We start from the raw sequence: 24075 nt of genomic DNA on the forward strand, positions 1-24075 counted from the left end.
CGAAATGCAGGGACAGAACGGACTCACCTCGCGCGAGCGCACCGCAATCGATGCTCAACCGCTGGCGTCCGAGGGCTCGGTTCTTCGGCTCTTCCGGAGGTAACGGGGATTGCTCTGACAGGAAGTCCCGCCCCATTAAAACCTATGAGCGGGGACAGGACGTCTCGAAACCCCGCCTTCAGCCTTCAGTCTTCGCTCTGCCTGGAGCTGATAGCCAGGCTCAACTTGCCTTTGCAAGGGCTGGATGAGTTGAAGTTCTGGCATTCTCCTGCATACCCTTTCTCCTCTAAGAATCCCCTCTCTCCACTTTTGTCTTTACTAGTTAATATTTTCCCATTTCCCTTTCTCCCATTCTGCTCTTTGTGTCCCAGATAAATTGGAGTTGTGACTGTTATTGTGCATCTCCCATTTGTTAAACCTGTAAGCCTAAAGGAGATTTTTATTTTTTGATAATTGACTGTCAGAAACAACTCTCTTCTCAGTAATTCATTTAGACACAGGTTGTTTGTTGTGGACTTGACTGCTGCAGGCAGTTGCTCTCCCCACCTCCAGACTCAGTACTAAGGACGGAATCCAGGGCAATATACAAGCACTCTACGTTAAGTCACTCCCATTATGTAGCGTAGGTTGGCTTCTGAAGTCTTTGAGCACCATGCCTTCACTTCCGGATTACAGGCACGTGCCACCACACCACACAGCAATTGCGCGCTCTTACGTGCTTAAAGTGTTACAATTTCATGAAGATTCCCTTCATTATACAGATAAGAAAACCGAGGCTTGGAGGAGTTAGGAGATTTGTCTCAAGCTCACACAAGATCATAGCACCTTGACGCCAAAATCCACAGACAGAATATACACGGCTCAACCCGGTTGCTCTGGATGACCAACAAAGGCTAGTTTATGGTTCTTAAAATGCTTCCTCACGTGGATTGGTACCATGGTAGGTTTGTTACTGTTAAGTGGAAGACTCTATCCAGATGACCTATCCACAAGAGGACCACAGTGTCCTTGCATTATTACTTGTGAAGTGATTGGTTCTCAGGGATCAAGACTAGAAATTATTAACGATATGTATGTAACATGTCTCAGAGATGAGTGGCAGGGGTGGCGAGTCTGATTTGTAAACCCACGGAGAGCCAGAGTCTGCTCTTCTGAAGCCTGCTCCCCTAAGACATGGATGTAGACATTTATCACATACTCACGGCTGTTTGATTTTCCACAAAAGGCCTTCGAGGACTCAGTTTTGGGGCCCTCTATTATCAGTTATTTGAAAATAGAAAATCTTATTAGTGCACGCTGACAGGCATGAATACGTGACCAAATGGGATTCTCTAGGAGCATCGTCTTTAAGCCTGTTGTCAGTGAAAGTGTTTCCACTGACTTGGGAACAGATATCAGATGTCTTCACATTAAAGCTGTTGCTAGCTTCCTCCATCAGATGAGCAGGACTCCAGAGGGTTTATGGCAGCCTCTGCTGCTGCTTCTGCCCTGTAGTCAGGTAACTCAGGTTTTTCAGCACAGTTCATTCTCCTGCCAAGTGCACAAACGTGTCTGAGGTTCTGATCGATTAAAGCAGCACTGCAAGCTGGTGTCACAATGCATAAACCCTTGCTGCTGTGTGTGTGGAGGTTGGCTCTGATGGCTGTGGAGACCCCATACATGACAAGAGGAAAACTCTGAGATGACAGAAAAAATGTTAAGCGTGCGCACGCATACACACACACACACACACACACACACACACACACACACACACACACAGGGTGGGGAGGAGCTCTGTTTCACTCACTAAAGCAAATGCTAAGACCTGTGTGGTCTCCCAAAGCCCACTGAAGAATTAATTTTTGACTGGCATTAAAATGATGGAGTCTTCATAAACTAGGTGAGCTACTCAGGAATAGTCTATGTCCATGTTATTCAATATGATTTCATGATTGATGGAACACAGGTAAGAGTTGCAAACACTGGTCAAAACAGCTAACATTCTCTGTAGTTGATTTTCCACAAAATATATATTATTATAGAATTGTTATTCTGTGAATAGTGGAGTGGACTTATCATCTATAAGAGTTACAAACTTAAAACCACAAACAAAATGTAAAACCTGGCCCATCAGTACTTTCTGTGTTTATTTGTTTATGGCTTGATTAATTGAGGTGGGCTGTCCTAGAACTCACTCACTAGACTAGGCTCCATTCAAACTCATGCCAATTCCTCTGCCTGACATCCCTCTTCTTAAAAGTGAGGAATTTGGACAACTTAATCCTTATTAATTCAGTATATTTTAATGATACATAAATCTATCCCACAAGGCACATATTGGGTTAATCTGTATCTTAAGCCTCTGTGCATCTCTGTGTTTTACAGATCTGAAAGCTGACCTGACATATTCTCAGTGCCGTCAAGAACAACTAGAAAGGGAGCTGCCTGTCTTTCAATGGCAAATTATGTTCATCACGAGGGCCCTGACAGGATTGTAAATGTTAATGCAGTTCTCCTTTGAGCCTCTGAATGAGCATTCTGTTTAAAGAGTCAAATGCTCCGGGGAAGCAGCCATTGCTTTTCTGATCAGGATAGACATTCCCCAGCCACGCACCATCAGGACTTTTATAAATCATGGTTCTTGTACACTGGACTTAGTGACATAAGAAAAATCAGACTTGGTATCTCAAATCAGCCCAAACACTAGGCAAGGAAACTGACAGGAAAGTGTTAACCTTTAGGTTTAGGCTCCAAACATAGCTTGGAGTTGGTATTTCAGAGCAGCAGTATGTATCTGTCAGTGTTGACAGTTTGAACTTGTCAGTGTTGACAAAACAATGATAAGAGCTAACTCTGCACTCTGATAAGCAAGCACAGTGGATATGGTTTATTTAAGTCCCAGTGCAATCTAATAGAGCTGACATCATTTTTCCATCTTTTAGATGTGAGATAATTATTTTGTCTCTAACAACAGGGAACTAGGCAAATAGGGAAAGGCATGTCCTTAAGAGTGGGGTTTGTTTTTTGTTGTTGTTTTTTGTTTGTTTGTTTGTTTTTTAGGCTTAATAGCCACATTGTCTTTGGACAAAAATAAAGACTGGTCTTAGGCACTAAAAAATGTATCAAAATTTTCAGTTATACATTTTTGATGACATATATCCCATGAAGCACATACAGATGTTTTTGCTTTGTTTTATTTTTGTTTTTTTTTTTTAATGTGGATATTTAGCTTTGTATCCAGGGCCTCCAGCGTGCCAGCCCAGCACTCTATTCCTAAACAACACACTCCTGGCCACAGACTAATTGATTACTTTTTGAAGCATAATCTTCATTTGGATCCTAGCTTGTGCTATAACGACCTGCTCAAATAAGCACACGGCATGCTAGCATGAGAGAAAAAATGAAAACGGGTGCCATGTTTAAAGATGAGTAAGGAGAGTAGAAGAATAGAAACTGCTATGAAACAGCCAGGCTGGCATGCACAAGCTCTATCCCGAGGACAGTAAACGCTGCTTTACACAGGAGCACAGACTTGTAGACTACAAAAGCCTGTGCCTCAGGCGAGCCAAAATCTGCTTCTGATGAGCAAGTGGCAATGCCAGATAGGAATCTGCAAGCCACTCACTGAGTCAGCCTCTGCTGCCCCTTCCTAAGGACATTCTTTCCTTAAAAACTTAGGGATATGACAATTCACTGCTTATTTCCATTGGCGCTCCTCATTACAAAATCATTAGCAAGCAAACACACTGCAGACGTACCTTAGTCCCCCTTCTCAATGTGCATTGTGTCAGTTACAAGGTGCTTAGTATGGCAATGTATAACACACACACACACACACACACACACACACACACACACACACACACACACGTGCACATATGTAACATGTTATACACATCTATATGCTACACACATGCACATTTATAAAACATACACATACAAGTACTAGAAGAAATAATCTCACCTCCCATGCAGTCTTTTAACCAGCTTGAAGGTGACGTTAGTGCACGCGCTATTTTATGTGTAGTCTGAATCTCCTACGGTACTTCAGCCTGGTCAAGAATTAAGAGGGCTGTGGTTTTAAACGAGAGGAGCCTTTTCATTTTCTGTGCTAAGGAGTGGCCTCTTCTTAGCCTTGTAGACCAGAAGGAGCAGCAACATTTCACAGCTGGAACACATCGCTACCGTAAAAGGAGCCACGGAGGCCTCATATGCCTTGGACTGTGGAAAAGAAAGCTGAATAATGGCCAGGGCTAAGAAACTATTCAACATCCCACTTTCGATTGCGACTGTTTTGCAAACAGGAAGCGGCAGCAGGTAGACTTTAGCAAAGGAATACCCAAATGAAAAGCCCAGTACAGGAACCAGAAGCCCCAAAAGAAACACCTCTAGGTTAGCCATTCTCAGAAACACCAGTCCCATCCTGAAAGCCAAGTAGACTCCCACCAACATTAAAGTCAAACTCAGAGGCCGCACTACTCTCTCTAGACAGACTGCTTTTTCAGGCATTCTGTGCTTAATGACTACGCCGATCGATACTGGCGTAAGTATGAAAAGAAGAGTAGACACAATCTTTAAGACAGGGACGTGAAATACACCTGCTAACCCGAGTAGGCGACTGTATAAGTACGAGTTGACAGGCATCATGACGAGGGCCAGGGACGTTGACGTGCAAGCCATCAAAATGGCCAAAGTGACGTCCCCTTCTAGAAGGAGAGCAAAGAGATAGCCCCCACCCCCTCCTGGGCATGTGCAGGTCATTACAAATCCAAAAGCTTGTGCCTCTGACAAGCCCAAAATCTGAGACAAGAGAAAGCCACAGAATGGCATAAGAAAAAACTGTGTAACCGCCCCAAGAAGTATTGGCAAAGGTCTCTTCCACACTGTTTGGAGCACCTGTAATTCAATCTTGCAGCCAAAGGCGCATTTATTTAAAAGGATCATCAATAAGACAAGCAGGAAGACGGAGCTGTTGACGTGGATTGGTTCCTGGAAGACACTGTCCTCTGTCTGTCTGAACACGCTCACTCTGATATTGGTTATCTCTTCGATGAGTCTTGTTTGCCTACCTTCAGACTCCCAGAGCTGCATGGTGAGGTTTGTCTCTCCTGGGAACGTCTTCAGGTTGATGGTGAAGTCTGTGAAGTCCAGGGAGGTCTTGGTCACATTCACCACCTGCAGCACTGTAGGATCCTCCAACTTCACGAGCAGGTAGCTGGAGTGAGGCCGCTTACCTTCATAGCTGGACCTTACAATGACGGTTTCTTCTGGCTTCATAAACGACAGCATTTCTGGATTTTGTATATTCAGAAATCTGAGAAATGACTTCCTTGCTTCTCCCGGGGTCACCAACAAAAGGAGAATTATGAAAAGTTTTCCAGACATTTTGAAAGTTTAAACAAACCATGTGTGCCAACCCGGTTTTATTAAAAAACAAAAGATCATTTTTTCTTACAGGTCTTCAGTCACTGAAGGCGCAAATGTGAGTTAGGTAACAGTTAGGTTTGGTCGGTCAAGGTCCAGGAGGAGGGACTGTTGTACTTCAAACCCGCATAAAGCTATCGAGTGAGCAAGTGACACAACCAGTTTAACTTGTAGTTAAGAAAACATAAAAATAAACCCTTGCATTTAACAGGTGTCCCTTACAACAAACAAAAAACCTAATCTCTCTTCCTGAGTTTCTTATTACCTGAGGAATACTTGGAGTTATTACTTTTGGTCCTCAGAAAAATAATAAAATAAAAGCAGCCAGGGAGAACAAAACAAAACAAAACCCCTACTAGGACAGATATCATGACTTGAATCTGTATGACTATTCCATCAAGAAAGAGGCAAATGGCCTAACTACACACTGGTGTGACAGGAGAGTGTGTGGTGGGGAGGGAATGGGGAGGAGGAAGGGGGAGGGGGAGAGGGAGCACAGAAGACAGAGGAAGTGAGAATTGGCGATGAAAGAAGCCAATTAGCTAAAAGACTGGAAGCCCCTCCCTACCAGGCTGTCTTGTAACAAAGCATGCAAACAAACAACAAATGAAGGTGTCCCCTTCCTCTCCCTCCATTGCATTCTCTCCTGTCACATCAGCACATAGTTAGGCCGTTTTGACTCTGAGATGATGGAATAGTCATACTGATCTCCAAGCTACACTGACAAATATGACAATCTGCTCTGAATAGGCACCACTAACCTTCTCACCTTTCTCCAGCCTTGGTCCACGTCCCTCTTAGGAAACAATTTCTTAATAAACTATCTTTTCCTACCAGCATCCCTGTGTCCATTCCTAGTCCAATTCCTTGTTCAGGGCACAAATGATCAGAAATTGAAGCAGGTGCCCTTTGTACCCTGATTCACACCTATAACATTGGGCCACTAAACTGAAGCACAATGACCCAGGTTAGTCATTAGCTACATTGGCTGGCTTGAGAGCACCCTTGATGCTAATAATCCTAGAGTTCTAGAGCAAATCTACAAGGTAAAGCAAACACTTAGTCTACCCTTGGTATCTGTAAGTGGGAAAATATCATGCAGGGTCACCACGTAACAACATAAGGTGGTCAAAGGTATGGCCCAACTAAGTGGCTGCTGCTCCTGGGCATTTGGAATTTGATGGTGAAAAGGTACTGACTGACCTTAGTTCCAATGACCCAGTCTTTGTAACATGACTCACTATGCACAGCTGGGGTCATGGGCACCAGTCAACTGACCCAACTGTGCCTCAGCGTCCATGGATGAGGGAAAGCAATCCACAGACCCAATTTCCCAAATGAGAGGACGCCACACAATAAAAACAAAAACAATAAACCCTCTACTATCTACCACTACACAGATGGCTATTCTAGTTCTACCTCTAGGTGTGTATCGGAGTCTGTATGTGTGTCTGGGTGTTAGAATACAAAGTAACGAGCTTCATTGTGGCCTTTTCACAGTTGGACAGATTTTTTTTTTAAGGCTGTGATTGTAGGTTAATTTTTCAAATATGGTAGACTTCAGTATCATGATTTCCACATGGGACATTAAGACACATTTACTCACAGTGAGAACAGAGAATAAGGCTAATCTACTCAATGGCACCAGTTAAATTCCCAACCCCCCTTAGGGCAGAGTCTGACTGTAAGGCTCTGGCTGTCCTGGATCTCACTCTGCAGATCAGGCTGGTCCTGAGCTTAGAGCTCTGCCTGCTTTTGCTCCTAGTGTGCCACCACAGTCTGCTTCCCATGCAACTTTAAAGTGACAAAACACCTGACCCTGGTGGCTAAAGCAGGACTATTACATGGTTAAGGCCAGCCTGGGGTACATAGTAAATGTGTATCAAATGAATAAAGAGCCAAGTGAGGTATCTCAGTGGGCAAGGGCACTTGCAGCCAAGGTGAACACTTGACTTTGATCTCCAGAACACTTAGAGGATAGAACCAACTCCCACAAGTTGTCCCGACTCCGCACACATACTGTGGTATGTGTAACTTGCAAAATAAAGCGCGTGTATGCTTTTCCTCCCAAGCACTTCAGAATTTTTATTTGTTTTTGTTTTCGCTTTCAGGCTCTCCTAACCCATCTTCTGAAAACTTCAGGACAGAAACCTGGTAAATGTAGCTAGGATGAATCCTATTACCCAGTGTTCTCATCTATTTCCTTATTCTTTAGACTGGTGCTTGTTAGTGCCAAAGTATTATTCCAACAGTTCATCTACACTCCTTTCCTATGCTGTGTTTCCCATGCAGCAAGTGAAAACACCAGGTAGGATGCAGACAGTGTGACCCTTCCATTTTATTAGGCACACTTAACGTAAAACCTGAGATGTCTGCCTTCAGAGTATTTGGACACAGGGAGTTGGGGGACTGAGATTCCATCTACACTTTGTTCTCTTTAGACTGTGCATGCCTTAGCTGCCAGTCTTTAGTACCAAGGTTGCTCACCCTGGCATCCTCTCCCCTGTGGGCCCCATCACCCAGGACCTGGCCTAGCTTATGGACGGTGTACCCACTGTGGCAGCCCCTCTCTGGATAGCCTTGCTCTTTTGTCTGATCACTGAGAGAAGACATTTTTCATCCTTCCTAGACTATGTTCAAGAATTGTTATTAAAGTAAAGTACTGGTTGGTATTAAAACTTTAGGCATCTCAAAAAAAAAAAAAAAAAAAAAACCCAAAAACAAAAGACAAAAAATCTGGTACATGGGCTTTTGAACAATATTTCTAACTAGTTATTCTAACTATTTCTAAATAAAAATATTTCTATTTCTAGTTTGATAGTTTCCAATAAAACAGTTATTGGGATGCAGCTATACGGTCTATTCACTTATTTGCAACTTGCCTCACAACTCTGCCTTGTGCCTACACTACTGGAGATCAGACACTGGCGTTTCAAGCAGGCAGATAACTATAAAGGAATGAATTTAGAAGCTGATAAAAGCAAGAAATTATCACTATGGTGTGAACATGAAAAGATAGAGCTGACAAGGACCAAGTGAGCATGCTCAGTTTACTCTCTAATTGACCTACTGCTGTGAAAACTGGTACAGAAAGGGGGTGGGGTGTGCGGATTTCCTCCATAGTGTATGTAGTCCTACAACCTATACAGACAGAAAACATTCATTCTGCTCATGTGTAGACAGAAAGCATTCCCCAAGAGGTTTTATTTCAATGTATAGATAAAATGCAATAATTGTCTTGCTTTGGTACAGAGAGCAAGACTGTAACAAAGTCAATGTCTTCTCATCTGTAATTCATTCATACCAATAAAAAGATGAATCCTACTGTAGAAAAATTCCTTACCAGAAACATATCCAGTGCAATTACATGATACCAAGAAAGTAACTTGTGGTTTCTTACCCAAATGCCTGGAAGACTGAATGAGAGGATCTGCAAGACTCTGCAATCCATACGTCATGATTTAGGTATACTGTAAGGCTATGTATTCTGACCCCATAATATTAGGCTTAATCATAGAAGGTGCTTTCAACAATGATGGCAAGTACCACTTGTAAGACCCCACCAAAGAGTCTGCCATCCACATCTTTCTCTGCTTCGGAATGGGAAAATCACAGAATGGTGAGCGTAGAATGAGCAGGGCCTGGGAGAGAAGATGTGCAGAGCGTGACACAATGGCCAGTGAGTGGCTGTTAGTGTAACAGGAAAGACAGGCTTGTTAATGTTTCTGCAGCCTAACCCAGGAGCAGCTAATAAAAACACTCTGCGAGTAACTATCAGCACATAACTCTAAAACACAGAACACGGAATTTAGGAGAAAACTAATGGTGTAAATTATGACTTAATGGAAATAAATTTTAAGTCAGCAACTTTTGGAGTTTTAAAAAAGTATCTGTAGTAAAAGAAACTGACTATCTACTTAGAATGATTTCTGCTTATAAAGTCTGGCTTGAGTCCTTGAATGACTATTCCAAGTAAGAGTCAACATCTTTTACAAACTGCTCTTCCTCGTTAAGATATTCCAAAATAACGTTCCCTCCATTATATAAAGGGCATTCCTCCTTCGTGATCCACCTTTCCAATGTGTGATCCAAAGGCAAGGCTTCTCCTAAAGGGACGTGGCACAGCCTCAGCTTCTGGTGAGAGAGAAAGAAGACACACAGGGTAAGGACACACTTGCGGACACATCCCAAAGCGTGAAGGGAAGCAGCCAGCGGACGGACATTACCTTTGCTGTTAGCTTGTTGTTTTCATTCCTGAGACCAGCTAGAGACGCTGCGACGTCCACGACCTTCCCGATGCTCCACCGTAGGCAGAAGAACATGGCTTTGCTTTTCTCTTGGCTCCCCTTTGGTAAGTATACCTGGAAGTACGTTCTTTCTGTCTGTGTAAGCAAAGGTTACCATGTAGATCGGAGAGCCATTCCTTGTTCAGGTAGTGAAACCTTAAACCCAGTCTCTAAATAAGCAAATAACTATATATATGTGTGTGTGTGTGTGTGTGTGTGTGTGTGTGTATGTGTGAGCACTTAAATCTGAGTTAAAGTAAACAAGGCCAAGGCTGTGGGGGGCATGGCCTCCAAAAAGAGGCTGGCATGGGACTTGAACACCATATCCTATCAGCCATCTAACATTTTATTTTTTTCTTAACTAACATTTTTGGAAGACTAAAATCTGTGGAAGCTGGCGGCTGAGGAACTGAGTGCTAGCCTGGAAACTGCTGAGATACATCAGTACAGAGAAAGACACGAAAGCCTTCAGCTCAGTGACTGCAGCTGCAGCCTCAGAACCTCTCCAGCACACAGCTGCCACTCGCTCACTCAGCTCTGGGTGAGTGGGCTGGAAGGGAGGGACTGGGAAGTCAGGGCAGAGGAAAACATCAGAACCCCTGTAGGGGTGGCTCTGATACTTCCATCTGGAATCTGCTGTGAACTCGGAAGGTCCTGCTCTCCAATTGGTTCTTGATTGATAAAGATGCTGGTGGCCAATGGCTGGGCGGAAGAGGCAGGACTTCCAGGTTCCCACAGGCGGGCTAGGAGATGCAGGAGGAGGAAAGAAGATTCACCATGCTTTGGAGGGAGAGAGAGCCACTGGCCATGTGAGATCATGAAGAGGTGGCCTTTGGCCGCTTCCCCGACTGGGCCTGGGGTAGCTTGGGGTAGCAGGACGGAGATTAGAAACACAACTAAGCTGAGGGCAGATTTAGGGTGCTGAGCTAGGAGAAGGTAAGTGGGCAGCTAAATTGAGAGATTCGGAGGTGTTGAGCTGGGAGAGAAGGTACGGCACGTTAGCAGTGAGAGGCTTAGAGCTAAAAAGCATATTAAAACTAAGCGTGTGTGTGTGTGTGTGTGTGTGTGTGCGTGCGTGCGTGCGTGCGTCAAGGCGTGCGTGTGTGTGTGTGTGTGTGTGTGTGTGTGTGTGTGTCTTTCATCTGTGGATCCAAGGGAACCAGGGCAGTGGCTGGTAGCACAGTCTGCCTGGAGCTTAAAGCAGGGAAGTAGAAGCTAAGCTACGACCCCCTCAAAGCCACGATGAACTTGTAGAATCGATACACTTAAAATTTAAAATGAGGAAAAGAACAGACATCTAAGGACATAAAGTTGTTGGGGTACACAGTGAGACACATTATGTAAAATTACCTACAAAACAGAACATGTTATGAAACAAGTGGAAAGAAAATGAGATGTAAATACACAAGAAGAATACAAAAGCTAAAAATATGACTAAAAATAAGAAACTCAAACCACATAAATTTCTATCATCCTCAATAAAAAGGCTTAATGATGGTGGGTTTGAGAGTCATCTCTAGAGGGCATCGTAAAGCGGAACAGAGAGGAACTACAGACTCGTGGTTCAGCCTGGACTACACAAGAACCTATCTCAAAAAAAAAAGAAAAAAAGAAAATAATCAAACCCCACAATGACCACAAGAGGAGACAGAATCAACATCCATCAATAGGAAAATGGCCAAAGTCACATATTCCGTGGAATATGATGCACACTTTAAGGCCATGTCAGCCATGCTGGCACACTTGAGGGTCTCTTCTACTAAGCAAGTACTTCATTTATAGCCCTCACGACTAGACATTTATAAATATGTGTATATGTACATTCTCTCTCTCTCTCTCTCTCTCTCTCTCTCTCTCTCTCACACACACACACACACACACACACTATAGAGTATGTAACGTATTGTGCTGGTTTGGTTTTTGTTGATTTTACACAAACTAGAGACACTGGAGAAAAGTCTCAGCTGAGGAACTCCTCCATGAGACTGGGCTGTTGTGTCTGTGTGGCATTTCCTAGACTGCTAATTGATGGAGAAGGACCCAGCCCCGTATGGGCATGTCATGTCTGAGCAGGATGTTCTGAGCTGTATAAGGAAGCAGGCTGAGCAAGGCAGGTGGAGGAAGCCAAGAAGCAATGTCCGCCATGCCCCAGCCTGAGCTCACGCCCTGACAACCCTCAATGATGGACTCTAGTGTGGAAGCTGAGATAAACCTTTTCCTCCCCAGTTGGTTTTGGTCAGGGTTTGTCACAGGAACAGACACGCAAACTGGGACACATACAAGTGGCTAAAAGTTAATGAATGAATCTGTAGTGAGGCATGCAACTGTGTATGCTTGTATATTCCGAATTTTTTCCGGACTGCCTGGTGCTCTACCTGAGTGTTGGATTCTAAAGACACTGCCTAGAGAAGTTCCCCTCTCTAAACACAAGCACCTTCACAGGAGAAACACTTGTTTAAAACAATGCACTGAATAATCTGGGACTATTTAGAAAAATAAAGCATGCTACAGTCACACAACAGAAAAATGTACATTCTGAATGAACTAGCCTGTACGGAAAAATATTAGTACAGAAAAACATTAAAACCATGATGCAAAGTGGGGGAAACAGTGAAGGACAATCAAGGTCAGCACCATCTCTCTAATGGGGAAGAGTGCAGGAGGCTGTGGCATTTATCCAGACGCCACAGCACGAGGTCTTTAGCAAGGATGCATATAAGGGTTAAGTTGTATTCAGTTAGAGAGGAAGAGAGGAGACCTCAGGACACGGAACACGTGTGCTCGTCTCACCTGCGGCAGGGACTTATCCCCGTCAGCGTGCATCTTCAGCTTCATCAGCGCCACCTTTGCGGCTGTTCCGCTGCTTTTCGCACCTTTCCGTCCCTTACTGGCTGCTCCTCCTGCCTTGGCATCTAAGGAAGAAGTACAAGCATGTAAGACGTTGCTATCGCAGTTTCCAGATTTCCTTCCTTCCTCCCTCTCTTCCTCCCTCCCTCCCTTTCTTTCCTTTTTTTCTCTTGTTTTGAGACAGGGTCCACCCACCTCTGGTGGGATTAAAGGACACCACCATGCTTAGCTTGACCATTATGGCTGTCAGCATACACAAATTATACAGTAGAGCTCTATTAAGTATATTTTCATTACTGATGGTCGATGTAAACAACTTCTATCTCAAAAAGTCCACAGGCACATCACGTGCCTTTTTCTGGCCTAACCTATTTTCTCTAAAGCAACCACTGACCCTTTTATGTGACACTTCAGGTTTGAACAAGGGCACCACCCTTAATATGGAATAAAAAGTCCTGCTAAACTAATACATTGCCAGAGAAGCTAAGCGAAATCACAGCTGGGCTGTCCTGGAGCTACCTCATGTAGTCAGCAGCATTCACAGGACACCACCATAGTGGAACCTTATTTTGTAGACAAAGCAGTCCACCATGCCAGTCTCATCGACATACCCACTACAACTGTTAACGCTGGATCAACACGTCTACGCTGCTCAACAAATGAGACTATCCCATGGGAACCTTACCATTTCCTGACTTTCACTGGTCAGGAAGGCTTTGAATAAAATACTTTAACAAGAATTCATCAAATGCAAGCTCTTGGGACTGTAGAGATGGCTCAGCTGTTAAGAGCACTGGCTGCTTTTCCAGAGGACCTGGGTTCAACTCCTAGCACTCTCATGGCTCATAGCTGTATGTAATTGCAGTCCCAGGGCATCTGACACCTTCTCTGACCTCCAAGGGCACCATACACACACGCAAGTGGTGCACAGACATACGTACACGCAGGCAGAACACCATCCACAGAACTTAAAGATAAATAGTAACATTCTAGAGAAGAATGCAAGTTCTTACACTGGGCCCCTGAGCAAAGCCTCTGAAACTGGGGATGAGAAGGAAGGGCAGGAGTTGGGGAGGGACAGATGTACTCCTGGAAGCAAAGCAGCTGTGGAAGCTTGTGGGACTCACCAACAATGTCTCTGACAAGTTTCTGTGTGGCAGCCATTCGAGGCTTTGGGATCTCCAGCTTTTCACACTCATGATCCGACTGATGACGGTGTCTACAAGCATCAGAGAGCTGGCTGTGGTTCATGAATTTACACACAGCTAAACGGATACACAAGGCTTGCACGGTTTAGTGATTACCTTAGGCAGAAGTTCTTCTCACAGTAAGGACAGATCACTGCCACAAGCTCTACCTCAGCACAGCCCTTGAAGGAGCATGGGTAAGATTTGTGTTCATCTGTCTTCAGTCTCTCCTTGATCACATTTGCCTAAAACCGCAGGAGGGGGAATGGCGCTATAGTTCCCATTGAAAACAGTGCAAAAGCCTGATAGAAGGCAGCATTCGTGTCATTCCAGTTCAAATTCATTACGTTAACTTTTCTAATATGTTATAATTACACCTTAAGTTAAAGGAGAATGACTACTGTCTATCTGTCTGTCTGTCCCTACTTTGTAATAATCCAGGGGCTCTGAATCTGCAGTGTTTCTATGCTGCCTCTTGAGAGCTGGGATGACAAGGGTGTAGCACTGCCCCCAGTTTGTTGCCTATGGTTTTACTCTCTGGTTTGCAGCAGCTGCATACAGAGACGCCCCATAGGAATATGCCCAGATAGTTAACTCATCAACCCTCAAATGGGGAGCTGTACCCACTCCTTATGCCAGTTTTAGGAAATAAAGAACTACTTAGGCAGAACCCTTAAAAATCACATATGTATCAAGACGCAGTTTCCAAAGTCATACACTACTTCTCATGCTATGCGGAATATTTTATTATCAAAAAATGTTACATCAGGACACAGGGTTTTTTTTGTTTGTTTGTTTGTTTTAAAGGGGAAAAAATAAACAGATTAACCGTATTGCTGATCATAGAGTGGATTCTTACAGTTAAGAAAGCTAAGAAAATGACTGCTCAAACTCTGTAAGCACAGGAAAATCCTTCACATAATGGCAGGAATATCTATTATAATTTAGGTTTTCCTAAATTTTCTTCCAAATTCGCAGTAATGACTTAAAGGTAAAATTACATTTTGCTTCATTGGACTAAGGGTTTGCTCGTGGTGGTCTAGGGCTGGCGGGTCTGAAAACCTTACTGCCACAGAATCCTATCCCCAGACACTAGTGCAACTGAGCCCTACACTGATGGGACCAGTGAGCTGGAAGGACAGTCTGACGTCAGCGCTGAGGCCAACATGTGTCATAAACACATAGCTTACCGTGGTGAGGAGTGCTATCCTATGAGGATAAAAATGTGAACACCAGGGAGAGCAAAGTTTCTTCAAGAAAAAAAAAATGCAGCAAAAGATTCTGAAGGACAACGCCTCCTGTACCACGTAGCTTTAAATCTAATCAAATTCTAAAACAAAGTACATGAATACAAGTATATAAATTATGTCAGAGAAGAGAGAATAAACCATACCTCAGGGCAACCATGAGAGTCCTTGCTCCTGTGTTCGAGGCTTAAACAATTACAAACAATGTTTAGTTACACGCAGTCAGCTTATACATTTAATAACTTAAGTAACTCAGGCTGCTCTAGTGTCTCACATCCTTAAGGTGCATCACGCATGGCACACTAGTGGCGTTCACACAACGAAGGGCTCACCTGCAACTGGACCTTTCTAGTCATGTTTCCTGGGAGTGCTTTAAAGTGCATGTAGGTGAGGGGGGAGGGGTCTTGCCATTTCTTCTGAAGGGAATTAGTTAATGAAGGGATGCAAAGCCAAGTCCATTTTAAAAACCTTTTAGGTTGGACATTTGACGTATGTTAAAGAAAATACAGAGAATAATCGTGGCTGGATTTTTTTTTTAAAGCTAAATTCCTTAAATTATGGGTATTATTCTCTCACTGTAATCACAACACATAATCTTAAAATCCACCTTAATGAATGGCTCTCTGGGAACTTAATGCTTAAGGCCGTACGTGTGTAGCCAATTAGAGCCTGGACTTGTCAGTCTGCCTTTTTCACAAATGATTACGACGCTGAATATTAACTGTCAATGGCTAAAGTCACAACTCTCTAAATCCTTATAATTTTCAGAATTAATTCCATATTGACAAACACAAACATTCTTTTCAAATCCTACATAAAAACGTAACTTACCAAAATATTCCTGAACAACCGTCACATACAAATGGAAGGAAATCTAAAATCGGAGGAAAATGTGGTAGGTACTGGTTAGTATCTGATCTTCATTTAGTTTTCTTAAGCAAAAAGTGTACTGGCCAACTCTAAGAAAATTTTTCTCCCTAATGTCCCTGTGTATCAAGTTACTATGTAATCCCTATTAAACAAAAACAACCAAATCTTCAATCTAGAAAAGTGACTAAATCAATGGGAGGTAGACGTTACTCAGTAACTCTGTTTAAAAAAACAAACAACAAAAAAAAAGGTGGTATTTTTCTCTCTTGTTTTGTTCCCAAGATTTACTAGTTGGTGTTTTTTAGAACAGTATGCTGCAGAAAGTCTGCATTTGGTTTCAAAATTCCGCGTTTTAATTCCAACTCCTTCTAACATCAATCTGGCAATAGTAAGTAGATTATCTAATAACAAAGCCATGGATATATATGTAGTATATGCTGTATATATGTTTATCTCTCTCACATAGATATATGTGTGTATATATATATCACTCTCATTTATATCTATAATTCCTTATTAATTATTTCATCCTAATGCTGTCTATACACATATACTTTGGAAAGTTCACACAAGTAACAGTTCTCAGTCATAGGGACTAATTAGTAAAAGCAATCAATCCCTTTTGTGTGGTGTTTATTTTCTGTTTGACACAGGTTTTGCATGGCCAAGGCTGGCCTCTGAACTCCTGATCCCCTGGTCCCTACCCTTTTCAGACTCTAGAGTGCTGGAAATACAGTGTGAGTCCCCATACCTGAGCCCCCTGTGTGACTCAATCATTTTTAAACTGACTTCAATCTATCTCATATATAAATTACAGCAAGTAGCCACATGAAGCTAGATATACCCAGTCATACTATTTTCATTCCAGAAGGCCCTGCTCAGTTCCCTTTACTGAAAACTATAATAGTCTAGAAAACAACAGGGGCTCTAGGTAATCATGCTTGCAGACCAAGGCCCGAATAATGTTTCCCTGAGAGAAGTGCCTAGTGAACTGTCACTACTGTTATTAAATAAAGCACAATACTGTTTTAATTTCATGCCATGAAATTACATATGTGTCAATATTAAACCGAAACACATACTCTGCAGAATTTTTATATTTTTAGATTTATTATTATTGTGTGTACTGTGTTTTCTTGTACTTTGCCACACACTTTTGGGAATCAGTTCTATCTTCCCACTGTGATTTTGAGGCAGTCTGTCTTACTCCTGGCTAGTGTCCCCGAGTGAGCTTCCTGCCTTCCTGCCATGTTCCAGTCTACCAGGGACATGCCGAGGCTTGGATTACAGACTCCATCACTGGCCCATTGTGTCACTTTCAATAGGAAAAAATGGGCACGTTTGCTATTTAGAAACTTAGTGGGTTGAAGCAAATATTATATGCCATTCAAGGAAGCCCATAAGAAGAGTTATGATCAACATAACTTCCTAGCATCAGATATGCCCATTCAACTCTAATCCTTTTCTGCTAGTCCAAGAGATAGGCCTCATCTTAATTAATAACACTACAGATATGTGAGACTGGAAAGGGTGAGTTATATCACAGTGCTAGATATTTTTAGACATACTAGTAAGTCAGCCTGACAAGATGTGCATCTATAACTTAACAGCCAAGATTCCCTAGGGAAAGATTACATGAAAAAAATTTATCTATTGTATTATTCATTACAGTGAACGATTAAGGCCATATATAAGTAGCATGTCCTGTCTTGCCTTTGCATCACTTACTGCAGGGATCCAGGCCAAGCCTAAGAGCTGGATTCAAGAACTTGCTAGGAACTGACTGAAGCTGCAGCAGGATGAAACCCTCTATACACATTTGGAGTGCAATCCAGTAGACAAAGACTGAGCAGTCTGTGCGTCTAACTCTTGAAGAACTTGCCGGCTACAGGAGTCTAGCATCCTGAACCTTGATGACAAGGTCTCTGTTCAATGGAGGGACCATCAACATAGTATTTATTAAACCTTCCTAAAATGCGGTTTATTAATCTGCCACTAACAACTTAAGTGACTATTAGAAACCCCAAGACTTCTAAAAAAAAAAAAATCTGCGAACGCACAGTTAAAAACTGATGCTATTGAACTCATTCGTCTGACCAAAAAAATAAAAATCAATGAAGAAAAAGCCTGGGACAGTGATGTGCCACGGTCGCAGTGGTAAGGACCGAGGGGAACTGGAGTACTGATCCACGCCGCTTCGCCGAGCAAGGCTTCTTGAGCAAGGCGATTTGGATACCCCGAGGAGTCTTGCAAGGTGTGCTTTCAGGATCTGAGTGGAAACCAAGGGGGCCACAAGTTTCGCCCCTAAACTGAAGCACATCAACAAAAACACCGCTACCACCACCCTGGAAGGCCGCTCGCGCCCCATGTCCTCCCTCACCCGCCGCCACCGCCCCGGCCGTCAGAACCCGGCCCAGGTCTCCCTCGGACGAAAATGGGACTTCCAGCGTCACCTCGCTGCCGGCAGTGCTGCACCTGGCAGTGCTGCCCAATGTCCAATTCCGCCATCTTTCCACCGCCGCAAGGGCAGGGGCGGGGCAGCGATGCGTACGTCAACCCAGAGCAGCAGGACCCGGGGGCGGGGCCTGTGGTGAGGAGAGGCGGGGCCCACGGGAGAGGCGGGGCCTGGGTGAGGACCGGAAGTGATGACGGTAGCTCGCTTCCTGGAACAAGTTAGCTCTCTAGAATGGGAAGAAACTTAGTGGATCTCAATTACCGAAGCTGAGGCTCTCGTGCTCAAGATTGAGAAACACCCAGCTCCACTTTTGGAAACTGCACCCGTTGTTCTCTAAACTGAGTCTCCAAAATTGAGAACGCCCTCACAAAGATTTCTCGTGTTTCATAAATGACTGTAATCCCGGGGGCCAACACAGACTTGGAATGAGGGAACTCCTGTGGAGGAGTTAGAGGAGCTGGAGGTGTTTGCAACCACATAGGAAGAACAATATCAACCAACCAGTCCCCACCAGAGCTCCCAGGGACTAAACTATCAACCAAAGAGTACACAGAGGGACCCAGCTGTATATGTAGCAGAGGATGGCCTTGTCTGGCATCATTAGGAGGAAAAGCCCTTGGTTCTGTGAAGTTTCCTTTCCCCAGTGTAGGGGAATACCAGGGCGGTGAGGTGGGAGTAGGTGGGTGGGAGTAGGAGCATCCTCATAGAAGCAGGGGGAGGGTTATGGGAGAGGGGGTAAAAGGGATATCATTTGAAATGTAAATACATAAATATCTAAGAAAAATAAAATAAAATAAGAATCAAGTGACACACCTGGACGGACACTGGTTACTATTGTCTTGATTACTTAGTTTGAAATAAATGCTCTGACAGTGAATGCTTTAGGCTTTTGTTTTTGTTTGGTTTTTTTTTTAATGTAGAAGTTTCATTTTCTTTTCTTATTTGTTACAAGTCTAGTAGGGAAGAAAATCATGTGACTAAAATGCACAGGGCTCCTCCGTTTGCAGAGCGCATACTCACTCATTCACCCAGCCAAGGCAAGTTCCTGGGACACAGCACGAAGGGAGCTGTTAGATACCTGACGAGCCTCTTCACGAGAACTAAGGGGAGGGCTTGCCTTGCAGCTGTGGTATGAAGGTATGTCATTCCACTGACAAGACACTGGACACCATTCACAGGAGATGAGTGACAATCAACTACACTCGTGACAGGAACCTGAAAAGTATCCACTATGTCCCATGTGACTTAAGAGTCCCCAAATTCTCTCCTGGAGAGTAAAGTAGATATGATTGCCATACACCAAATATCTTCAGTGCATTCTGGGTATTAGAACATCAGCCCTTCCTTATGCTTATATAGCAACCACTTTTCTCACCGAGCTACCTCCCCAGCCCTTGCGGTTTCTTGAACGTAAGGCTCAGCTACTTACCTACAGTTTTATTAACGTTGGTGGAGCCAAACAACAGCAGATTTTCTAGATTTTTACCGTGACTGAATGTTCTAAATAGGTGTTAAATATATATCTCAGGAATCCAATCAGACCAATTTCTTTTCCAGCTCTTGGAGCTTTCATAACAGCCAAGACTGACGTTTAGCTACTCTGATCTGAGCCCCCTTTTCTGATTTTTCTCTAGATGTTATTTACAGAAATCTATCTCTCCATCTATTTGTGTTTGATTCCTTTGTTCAATATACCCTCATAGATGAAATTCCAGTGGTTTCTGAATCAGAAACTCCTCTACCTCCACACTTATTCATGACAACTTTTTTTGAAACATGAGTTTTGTACTTCTTGCAGTCTCTTATGAGTACCTACTCTGATATTTGACAATAAAACTTAAGTGCAAAAGGAAGGCTTTTTCCCCCTGTGCCATTCCCTCCCCAACTAAGCACTATTTATTCTCTGGATTATTTTTCCCAGTAAAAATAATTTCCTTGCCCAAGATATCCTTTCAGTTCCTCATTAGGCACAGCATTCTTTAGTTTGTTCAGTAAAGTTTTTCAGATGTAGCCTTGACTCTTCCACCCCATCTCCAGCTTCACAATGTCTCCCTCCTGTCCAATAGATTTCTGGGCTCTTTAACGTGTCTACACATTGCAGATGCCATTTTCTTTTCCCTAGAATGTTCTCTGCCAAGGATCTCCAAATTTCCTTCAAACTACGAATCAATGCGCATGCTTGTCAATAACTATAGCTGCCACCCTCCTCCTGGGCTCCAATTACAGGTTGTGGGATGGCTGTAAGAAGCTGTGTAATTGGCTATACATTGGTCCTCATCAAGTACATTTAGGAAACCCTTTGTCCCCTACTCCACCTTCAGCATATACTTCAGCCGCCCCTTCATCTTGCAAGGCTTTTGGAAGGTACAGGTACAGTTCGGCCCTCAGGACACCAGACATCTCCTTTAGCAGCACTCACTCTGTAAGTTTCTTATTAGCTCTAACCAGCTCCTTTTATAATTTACTTGACTCTGCTCTCTGCTCCTCTTGCCCCACCCCAAGCCCTGCTTTGGATTCTATTATGCACATATGAGTCGATTCAGCAAGCAATATGAGCATCTACATTTGAGGTACTATTCTATATTTGATACAGAACTAAGTACAACACAGTTCACAGCTGCACTGAACTCATGATCTCTAAGACAGAATGTCTTTGTTTGCTGTTTAAAATCTTTTAAAATTTGGCCCAGCCTACCTTTTCCTCGGTATCTGCTGGAGCCTCGTCACTCTGCAGCCCATCACCTGGCCCTTTGCACAGCCATTTTCTTCACTTGGAATGCTCATCCTGCTGTGGCTAGTCCACTTCTACCTCCCAGCCGTCTCTAATCTTTTGTTTAGGAATATTTTTTAACTTAACATACTCAGTTGTCCAGATCTTTGTTTTGTGTGTCTTTTCCTAAGCCTTTGTCCCAGACTTGATTTTTCGTGTTTAATATGTAATTGCTGGTTTGTTATGTTCCCCTCTGTAAGGTTCCTGAAGTCAAAATTGCCTCCCTTTATTGCCCATTGTATTAAAATGGCCTTGAGCTGATTTTTTAGAGACACAGAATGCATCGAGTAGATTACTGAATCTCTTCTGTGCACCTGCCCACCTGAGCTTGGCACAGGTTCCCGGGCCTGCTCTCCTTTCCTTTGTGTTCTTGCCTTACTCCCTCCGCTTTGGAATTTCTTCACAAACCTCTCTCAAATGTATTTATTTCATTATCAATTCTACAGTCATTTGCATTTATTATGGCTATTTTTATAACGTTCTCATGGTTATAATCTGATATTGTACACATCATGCATGTGCTCTCTGTCTGTGACGTTTACAGTTTTTCTTTATTCCTGGTGAAGCTAGAGCCATTGCTCTCAGGTTTTAGAATGGAAAAATGTCACGACCTAACCATCTGGAAAAATAATGTCGCTCTGTGCTAAAGGAGCTGTAAACAGAGGAGAGACATAGAAAAATATTCTGTTATTAACACTTCACAATCAGAAAACAAAAACAAAACAAAATAGAACAACATTCAGCAGCAGCAAAAAACATAGATATTCATGATACCACGAATATTCATCTTTACCACAGTGAAAATCAGTTAACCACAGACAAATGCAAGAATTTTCATGAAACAAAAAAATGTAACGATGAATGGAAAGATAAAAGCCAAATAATGTGTACTATGTCATTACACACACACACACACACACACACACACACACACACACACACACTCGTCAAAAAGGTATCACCTCATCGGTTAAGCACTGGTGTCTAGTATTATGTGTATGAAGAAAGTTCAAGGAAGCAGATACTGGGTGCCACAAAAAGAATATCTGCAGTGAGGAGGGGTGGATAGTATACCTGAGGAGGGAGGTAAGGTGGGTGGATAGCATAGCTGAGGAGAGAGGTAAAGGGAGATGGATAACATATCTGAGGAGGGAGGTGGGGGGCGTGGGTGGATAGCATACCTGAGGAGGGAGGCAAGGGGTGGATAACATACCTGAGGAGGGAGAGGATTCTTGGTACCCTACCCTGGCTTCTTTGATGTTCTCTATATAATTCTTTATTAACCTAGCTATAATATGTATTTATATACTTTTCTATAAATTTATTAGGGTTTACATTAAAAATGTTTATTTAAAGGTTATATGTTCTAAGATCAACAATTAATAACTGGGACCTCATGAAACTAAAAGTTTTCTGAGGCAAAGGACACCATCAAAAGGACAAAACATCAGCCTACAGAATGGGAAAGGATTCTCACCAACAGCACATCTGACAGAAAACTAATATACAAAATACATAAAGAACTCAAGAATCTAGACAACAAACCAAATAATCCAATAAAAAATGGGGGTACCCATCTAAAGAGAGAAAATTCTCAATTGAGGTGTCTTAAATCACTAAGAAACACCTAAACTTAAAGAAATATTCAACATCCTTAGCCATCGGGGAAATACGAATCAAAACCACTTTGAGATTTCATCATCCCCTGGTCAGAATGGCTAAGATCAGTAACTCAAGTAACAGCTCATGGTGGTAAGGATGTGGAGAGAGGGCAATTCATTGATGGGAAGGCAAAATTGTACACGCATTTTGGAAATCAACATGGTGCTTTGCCAGAAAATGAAATCAAGACCCAGATGCACCACTCTTGGGCATATATCCAAAGGACACTCCATCCTACCACAAACATAAGCTGGACTATATTCATTGTGGCTTTATTCATAACAGCTAGAATCTAGAAACAATATAGATGCCCGTCAACTGAAGAAAATGTGGTACAACTACACAATAGAGTATTACTCAGCTATTTTAAAAAATGACATCATGACGTTTTCAGGGAAATGGATGGAACTAGAAAACAGGAGCTTGAGCAAGTTAACCTGGGACTCCAAAGACAAACATGTCATGTATTCAGTTAGAACTGCATGTTAGCATGCACATATGTAAACAATAGGCGTGCTACAACCCACAGACACAGGAGGGTTAAGTGACAAGATGGGCTCTAAGGGGACACATGGATCTCCCTGGGAAGGGGAAATAGAATAGATTTTGCAGGTGGACTGAGGGTGGGTGGAAAATAGAACAGGAGGGATGGAGGTGAGGAGGAAGAGATGGCTGGAATTGGGAAGCATTTGTAAGGTACAATGTGGAAACCTTGTGCAGTAGAAACTCCCGGGATTCTATGAGGGTGTCTTAGTCAGGGTTTCTCTTACTGTGACAAAAAATACCATGACCAAAAAGCAACTGGGGAGGAAAAGGTTAATTCAGCTTACACTCCTAATATAGTCCACCATTGGAGGAACTCAGGGCAGGAACTCAAGCAGGCCGGAACCTGGAGCTGATGCAGAGGCCATGGCGGGAGTAGGGGGGGTGGGGGTGGAGGGGTGGGGGAGTGAGGGGTGGGGAGTAGGGGGTGGGGGGCAGGGGGGGGGGGGGTGGCGCTTACGGGCTTGCTTCACATTGTTCATCCTGCTTTCTTATAGAAGCTGAAACCACCAGCCCTGGGATGGCGCTATGTACCATGGACTGGGCCCTCCCACATTGATCACTAATTGACAAAATGCCTTACAGCTGGATCTCGTGGAGGCTCCTTCGTCTATGATGGCTGTAGTTTGTGTTAAGTTGACACACAAAACCAGCCCATATAGACAGTGACACCAGTGAGGACTCTTAGTAATGGAGGAGATAGAGCGTGAACTGGCCATTTTCTGTAACCAGGCAACTTCCGTGATGGCGCCCAACACCAACCCAGCCACAAAACCTTTGACCTACAATCTACCCAGCCTGC

The 24075-nt window shown here is 43.2% G+C and overlaps 2 protein-coding genes across 2 annotated transcripts; both read right to left on the reverse strand.

Moving 5' to 3' along the window:
- Positions 1-1389: 1389 nt before the first annotated feature.
- On the reverse strand, positions 1390-6534 carry Slc10a5 (solute carrier family 10 member 5). Its single transcript, XM_032898655.1, has 2 exons — positions 3947-6534; positions 1390-1676 (listed from the first exon to the last, which is right to left on the reverse strand). The coding sequence occupies exon 1, from the start codon at positions 5365-5367 to the stop codon at positions 4063-4065; it is 1305 nt and encodes a 434-aa protein (XP_032754546.1). The 5' UTR covers positions 5368-6534; the 3' UTR covers positions 1390-1676; positions 3947-4062.
- Positions 6535-8580: 2046 nt separating this feature from the next.
- On the reverse strand, positions 8581-18397 carry Zfand1 (zinc finger AN1-type containing 1). Its single transcript, XM_032898656.1, has 8 exons — positions 18297-18397; positions 15805-15847; positions 15120-15159; positions 13844-13971; positions 13667-13758; positions 12483-12604; positions 9633-9788; positions 8581-9540 (listed from the first exon to the last, which is right to left on the reverse strand). The coding sequence occupies exons 1-8, from the start codon at positions 18349-18351 to the stop codon at positions 9370-9372; spliced, it is 807 nt and encodes a 268-aa protein (XP_032754547.1). The 5' UTR covers positions 18352-18397; the 3' UTR covers positions 8581-9369.
- Between the last annotated feature and the right edge of the window lie 5678 nt (positions 18398-24075).

Source organism: Rattus rattus, chromosome 3 (assembly GCF_011064425.1).
Source record: "Rattus rattus isolate New Zealand chromosome 3, Rrattus_CSIRO_v1, whole genome shotgun sequence".
Taxonomy (NCBI): domain Eukaryota; kingdom Metazoa; phylum Chordata; class Mammalia; order Rodentia; family Muridae; genus Rattus; species Rattus rattus.

What these genes read in the sequence shown, in the direction of transcription:
- Slc10a5 (XM_032898655.1), bottom strand. Translation starts at nt 5,367, where the DNA reads ATGTCTGGAAAACTTTTCATAATTCTCCTTTTGTTGGTGACCCCGGGA.
- Zfand1 (XM_032898656.1), bottom strand. Translation starts at nt 18,351, where the DNA reads ATGGCGGAATTGGACATTGGGCAGCACTGCCAGGTGCAGCACTGCCGG. An exon ending in GGTTGTTCAGGAATATTTTG is followed by an intron (nt 15,160 to 15,804) that starts GTAAGTTACGTT and finishes TAATTGTTTAAG; the next exon opens with CCTCGAACACAGGAGCAAGG. An exon ending in GGGATAAGTCCCTGCCGCAG is followed by an intron (nt 9,789 to 12,482) that starts GTGAGACGAGCA and finishes TTGCTTACACAG; the next exon opens with ACAGAAAGAACGTACTTCCA.